We start from the raw sequence: 2,261 nt of genomic DNA, 5'->3' as shown, positions 1-2,261 counted from the left end.
CCCCCCCCCCCCCCCCGCCCATATTCCCTCCCAGAAGGGAAAACTGGTTCAAACACAGGCTATATACTTTTCTAAGTCTGTAATGCTAATGCTTCCTCTCTCCCACTCCCCATGCTTCCTTATGATCATGAACTTATCATGCCTATTCCCTGGACCTCCTTTCCCTTCTCCAGATAGCAAGGGTTAGCAAGTGGTTGAAAGGAGCTAGAGCTACTCATATCCACCATGACCCTGTTCTACCCCCTGCCTGTCTTTACTGCCCCTGGGGTTCTATCTTTTCCTTCTCCAGGGCACTCATGAAACTCGAGACTCCTTGCCTTTACTCTGCAGTACCATCTGAGATGATGAAAGGCCAGAGGTGAGACTTTTTATGAACTTAAAAATCACCCCAGATCTCTCCCTGGCCCCTGACTCTGGCTTCTTGCTGTGCATTCTTAGATTAGTACTCACATAAGGCAAGGTAGCTCAAGGGCCAATGAAGAAGTATGAGACTCTGGAAATGCTTAGGCTGCTTAAAACAAGGCATGATACCCAGGAGCCTGACAGAGGCGAAGATCCCAGAACAGTGTTCCAAACAAAGGTGCCACCAGCCTCTGGAAGCTCACTCAGTAGTGACTATGAGGCTTTTTACCTGCTCTCTTCCCGTCTTGTGCTGTCCCACACCTACCACCCGCTTCAGGGGCAGGCTCTGGAGTACTAAGGACTGCCCTATCAGATCTGAGCCCTGGCCTCTGCACATTTGCCCTTTGACTCTTTCTTCTGTGCTTATTGGGAAATCAGGATGGAGAAAGTTGAGGACTGCAATCTAGTCCTACTGACCCAGAAATCCAGAGAAGAAAAACACCTCTCACAGGCCACTTGGAGAGTACAGGGTTTGTGACCTCAGGGAGATGGCTGGTGGGAGGGGAACTCTGGAGGTTTGTGGGGGTGGGGAGCACCTGGGATTAGGTCTCTTTTGTAACTGACTGTTGACCTGAGGCAGCCTGGTTTGGGGCTGTCCCCTCTTTTAACTTTCTATTATAAAAATTTCCAAACACACACAAAACTAGAGAAAGAAAGAAATTTTCATCTTTGTGTTCATCTTCATACTATTAATATTTTGCCATACTTGTTTCATTTATCTCCTCACTTTCTTTTTTTCTTGGAGTGTTTTTAAGAAATTCTAAGGCATGTCATTTCATTCCTAAATACTTCACCATGCATCAACAAAAATATGGATTTTTCTTCCATAATAACAGTGCCACTATCAGCCTTAACAAATTTTTTTATTGTAAAATAAAACTCAAATACAAAAAACTACCTAAAACAAATGTATAGCTTAATGAATTATTATAAGATAAACACCTTGCAGCCACCACTAGGTAAAGAAAGACAATGTTTCCACCCACTCCAGAAGCCTCCCCTGTGCCCCATTTCAATCACAACCCTCTTTCTTCTCCCAAACTAACCATTATCTTGACATTTAGAGTAATTTTTCCTTGCCTTTCTATGGTTTTATTACCCAAATGTACTTCCCTAATGACTATGGTTTAGTCTTGCCCATAAAAATAGATATGTCCCTTAAATTTTCTATTTTAAATTTTTTTATTTTGGAATAATTTTAGATTTATGGGAGAGTTCAAAGATAATATAGAGAGTTCCCTATACCCTTCACCTAGCTTCCCCTTGTTAACATCTTAAATAACCATCGTATAGCTATCACAGATTATTTATCCCTATACAGATTATCTGTTGAAGAACCCATGGCATTTGACCTGGAGAATTGCCCACAGCCTGGATTTTGTTTACTGCATGCTCATGGTGCACTTCAGCAGGTTCCTGGGGATTTCCAGTAGATTGGTAGTTGGATTCAAAGACTAGATTGGACTCAGGTTTCAGCCCTTTGGTAAGATCTTTATTTGCTTTATTTTCTTTCTTTCTTTCTTTCTTTCTTTCTTTCTTTCTTTCTTTCTTTCTTTCTTTCTTTCTTTCTTTCTTTTTTTTTTTCTTTCTTTCTTTCTTCCTTCCTTCCTTCCTTCCTTCCTTCCTTCCTTCCTTCCTTTCTTTCTTTCTTTCTTTCTTTCTTTCTTTCTTTCTTTCGTGTGTCTGTGTGTGTGTGTGTGTTAACTCTCACCTGAAGACTTCTTTCCCATTAATTTTTAGAGAGAGTAGAGGGAGGGTGGGAGAGAGAGAAACATCAATGTGAGAGAGACACATTGATTGGTTGCCTCCTGAACTTGCCCCAATTGGGGTTGGGGATCTAATCTGCAACCCAGGTATGT

The 2,261-nt window shown here is 41.8% G+C and overlaps 1 protein-coding gene across 1 annotated transcript in view; it reads right to left on the bottom strand.

Annotated features, from left to right (window-relative positions):
- Positions 1–561, bottom strand: part of AWAT1 (acyl-CoA wax alcohol acyltransferase 1) — a 6,115-nt gene extending 5,554 nt beyond the window's left edge. Inside the window, exon 1 of the mRNA XM_005882846.2 lies at positions 451–561. Within this exon, the coding sequence (XP_005882908.1) occupies positions 451–526 (76 nt within the window). The 5' untranslated portion in view covers positions 527–561. The remainder of the gene's footprint in view (positions 1–450) is intronic.
- Between the last annotated feature and the right edge of the window lie 1,700 nt (positions 562–2,261).

Source organism: Myotis brandtii, unplaced genomic scaffold (genome assembly GCF_000412655.1).
Source record: "Myotis brandtii unplaced genomic scaffold, ASM41265v1 scaffold741, whole genome shotgun sequence".
Classification (NCBI taxonomy): Eukaryota; Metazoa; Chordata; class Mammalia; order Chiroptera; family Vespertilionidae; genus Myotis; species Myotis brandtii.
The sequence above is the reverse complement of the archived record's forward strand: the minus strand, read 5'-3'. Positions and strand labels throughout refer to the sequence as shown.